The sequence below is a fragment of the Cavia porcellus genome, unplaced genomic scaffold (assembly GCF_034190915.1).
Source record: "Cavia porcellus strain 051 isolate PalLab524CR breed Dunkin Hartley unplaced genomic scaffold, mCavPor4.1 scaffold_8, whole genome shotgun sequence".
In the NCBI taxonomy this organism is placed as follows: Eukaryota; Metazoa; Chordata; class Mammalia; order Rodentia; family Caviidae; genus Cavia; species Cavia porcellus.
Window position 1 is genome coordinate 18,335,707 of NW_026947491.1, and position 4,275 is coordinate 18,339,981.

Here is a 4,275-nt window from a genome sequence, read left to right on the forward strand (position 1 = left end):
CCTAATGCAACTCTGGAGAAAACTAACAATGAAAAATCCTCATTTACAGTTTAAAACGTAGTGGAAAATCTCTATGCATGGTAATGCTGACACCATATGTAGAGTTTTAAGCATAATGCAACAGACACACCCAGGTGCATAGAAACGATACAACAGAGTTCATTTCTAATGATACAATGATTGATTGGAAGGAGCAACAGGACAGGGTGGAATAAGAACTAAAAGGAAGGGAAAGTTAATAATTAGGAAATTTCCCAGACTGGCTAAGTTATAAATGACACAAGACTTACTAAAGTGAACACTCAAGTCCTGTGAAGGGATCATAAGGTAGGGAGAGCAGCCTAGACTGAGACCAGCCAGATGCTGACCCACAAGAAAATAGGAAACTGAAACAAATGGCATTTAGAGGCTATCATTCCCACCACAGGAGCAGAAGTCAGGGACTTGAGAGACTGACAAGGTCAGAGATGGTCAGTCTGTGCCCTCCATTCTCATTTGTTAGGGTTTTCTCAAGTGTCAGCCCCAAATATTTTAGGACCACCTGGTTCTCTATCCTTAAGTGTGGCATCCGAGTTTGCAAGAGAAATATGGACACAGTGACTGATACAACAGTGTACACAGACTACTCTGTCCATGGAACACTCCCTGTACAGGGGGCTAGAAGTTTGGTGCATTGATGCTGCTGCCTGGGTTTGAAGCCAAGCCATAGCATTGCAGACACAGGTAGGAACCACTGCAGGATGGGGGTTCACTGCAAAGACCCTTACAGAGGCAACACCAGCACAAGGATGGGGTGAGGGTCAGCAGAGAGACACGCTCAAGCACATGGCCTTGGCAGACTGGTATTGCCCCATTGTCACAAGACTCCTTGGCTGCAAAGCTCTCACCTTACAAGGCCAGTGTGGGAGCCACTGGGTTTGAGATTACACTGATATGGAGTCAGCTAATAGCTGCGTAGACTTTGTCCAATTGTTACTCTCTATCACAGTGACATGAAGTCAAGTGGATAACTGCCGGTCATGAGTTAGAATTGTTGTTGCACCAGGTTTTTGTGGGTTGTGGAAGTCGTTAATCCATTACATTGGCTCTGTGGATTGGAAATGTCCACCTTATTCCAAGCCCAACACTTCATTCAGGAAACACTGAGCATGGTTCATTTTGTAAGTATTAATTTAGCAGAGTCATCCACATCTGATGCATTGTTCATGCAGATGTATTTATCTCAGACGCTTAAATTAATATTTCTAAATCTAGGGCCACTGTGAGGAATTAATGTGACTTTAGTAGGAGATAAAACAGGATGGGGACAGGAGAGAAAGCTGTAATTGAAAAATCCTGGGGCCCTCAGGGCTTCCATATTACAGCTCATTTGCCCCCTCGAGGATATGATGAGCAATGAGTTTTCTGGGAAAATTCGCCGAGCATCCTGAGCATCTAGATGAGATCAGGGTTCTTCAGACATCAGCTGATCTCTTCTTTTGCCTCCCTGCAATGGAGACACATAGGGTGCATCTCTCTGGAAAACTAAGAGTTCAGAATGAGGACAACTTTTGGAGAAACACAGCTACCTCCTGCTAGATACTAAATCTGTAATTGCCTGTTCTTAAAGTTTTACTATCCAGAAGTACAAGGAAAAATCCATTTTTCACATAAGTTTCTCTTTGTAGTGCATTTTTACAGCCACAAAGTAGACACACTCCCCTCCTATTATGTACATCTGTTATCCTCACACTGTGATGCTCCAGCATGGACAGTGTGTAGTAATTCATTAATTGCTTCCAACTGCTCATCTTCTTATCCCATGACATGTGGTGACCTCAGTCCAGGTAGTGAGTCTATGACCTGTTTTTTTTTTTTTTTTTTTTTTTTTTTTTTTTTTTTTTTTTTTTTTTTAATGTCAGCCCAATATCCCCAGATTCAGTATTTTTATTGCCTTTTAACTTAATTCTTTGATGTTCTTAAGAAAATTCTTTAATTTACTGTTAATACAGTGGGTTTTGGTTATGGTTATACTGCTGATTGTAAAGAAAGTCCAACTTTTCATGTGTCTACATTTGCAAGATGATGAGCAGCTTTCTTTGTAATTACCAGAAGCCTAGAATATCTAAATAACCATTAACAAATTCACTGAAGAGCTAAAATCAAATATTTTATATCTCATTTCTGTTTGACTGTTCATTTTCTGTTGTTTTTGCATTACTGGGGAAGAAAAGGCCTCAGAGTCAACAGGCAAGAAGGCTAGCACTGAGCTATATTCCCAGATCACTTTTCATAGTTTAGAAAATTAATCCACATATGTGTCCATGAATGCTGAACACGTGATATTTTGAAGGCCTTGCAAATAAATATTTTGTTTCAAACATCACCACAGTTATAGGGTTGCACTCTTTGTATGAATGTTGAAATTGAAAAGCAACACAGGTGTCCTTGTGAGCTTCCTGGGAATGGATTCAGGCTGGAGTGGGCAGGAGGGAGGGATTGCAGAGGAGTTTCAAGACACATTGAGGATGACATGTGTGCACATTACTGAGACTCTGTCTGCTGTTGCGCAAGTGTCCATGTATGTTAATGTATTTCTGGTGCACACTTTATTTTCAGCAGTTGATGTGTTATATTTGTCAAAAATTATCAATGTTTAAATATAGACAAATAGAGACATAATGACAGTTGAAATTAAGAGAGTCATTATAAGATATCCATGGAAACACTGTTTTTTTGTTTTTAAAGTTCAGCAAGCGATATATGAAGTTATACTCAAATATTTCAAGAAAAAAGACACTGGTAGCGACTGTAATGTCTGGTTATCTTGTGGGGAAACACTACATTGCTTAAATTGTTCGGTCCTGACCTGTGTTATAATTTTGTTATGTCCTCTTTTATCTTAATATCATTCTTTCTTTTAATTTTTTAATTATAAACAGATTCAGCAATCAGCAGAATGCACAATGTCACACATATTATCCCAGCATAAAGGGTGAGGGATAGGCTCATGACCAGGTATGTGAGCACTGTTCAGGACTTGGAACAAGAAGCAATTTGTTCACACATTGGGGAGTGTAGGCTCAGCTATTTGGAAGAAAATTTACTGCACAAAAGCTTTCCTATAGGAAAGGTAACTCATTCTGAAACTTTCATAAAGCAGATAAGTTGAGTAGAAATGCATTTCATATGAACAGGTGACATAAAAGGACATGAAGAGATAGAGATACCAAGACATTATCTCACAGTGAGTTCTAATATTGTCTTGAATGAAATCATTGTTGCCAAACTCCCTGTCACGTTCATTGCATATCCCAGGATAGCAGAGCTTTGTGTGAATTTTCACCCTCAGAGCTATGTATATAGCAGTAGGAAATGCAAATAGCAGCTCCCTGTGCTGATGAAAACCAGACCAACCCTCACCTTCAGCTCTGCAGAGGAGGCCAGGCTTGGTGCTCAGCTGTTCCCACTCAGAGATCAGGACTGAGCACAGACTCACCATGCAGCTGTCCCTGATCTGGGCTTTCCTGTTTGCAGTTTTCAAAGGTAAATTATTTAGAACAAAATGTGCTAAAGACGTCAATATGTGGGTTTCACAGTGGACCTCAATGACAGTATCCTGAACAGGATATCTCTTTGTTTGCAGGTGTCCAGGCTGAGGTGCAGCTCATGGAGTCTGGTGGAGGCTTGGTGAAGCCTGGGGAGTCCCTGAGACTCTCCTGCGTGGCTTCAGGATTCACTTTCAGTAGCTACTGGATGAACTGTATCCGCCAGGCTCCAGGGAAGGGGCTGGAATGGATCTCTGCTATCTATAATGATGGTAGTAGCACATACTACGCAGACTCCGTGAAGGGCCGATTCACCATCTCCCGGGACAACGGCAAGAACACGCTGTATCTGCAGATGAGCAGCCTGAGACCTGAGGACACCGCCATGTATTACTGTACAACAGACACAGTGAAGAAAACCTCAGTGGGAGTCAGTCATAAACCTCCGTGTAGGGACGCTTAATACCAGCAGGGGTCGCACCAGGCCCACAGCACAGAGTACCATAAGAGGACATGATTTTTATCATTTTATTATTTTAGGTTAGCATTGTGACATTCTCAAAAATGATGCTACAGGCTAATATTAACAGCAAAGAAACAAATATTAATGTCCATACTACAGAAAAAAAAAACAATTAAAACCCAAAATGTCTGACTAAAAACAAGTAATCCAGTATAACAAAATAGTGTATTACAATTTGTTGTTGTCCATCATTGAAAGTGTGTATTTTGCATTCTGTAGTTCTTG

General features: G+C 40.7%; 1 gene segment (V, D, J or C); it reads left to right on the plus strand.

Annotated features, from left to right (window-relative positions):
- Nucleotides 1–3,423: 3,423 nt before the first annotated feature.
- On the plus strand, nucleotides 3,424–4,005 carry LOC100719020 (immunoglobulin heavy variable 3-23-like). The segment is given in 2 exon segments: nucleotides 3,424–3,525; nucleotides 3,626–4,005. Coding segments are annotated over 2 exon segments (411 nt in total).
- The last annotated feature ends 270 nt before the right edge of the window (nucleotides 4,006–4,275 follow it).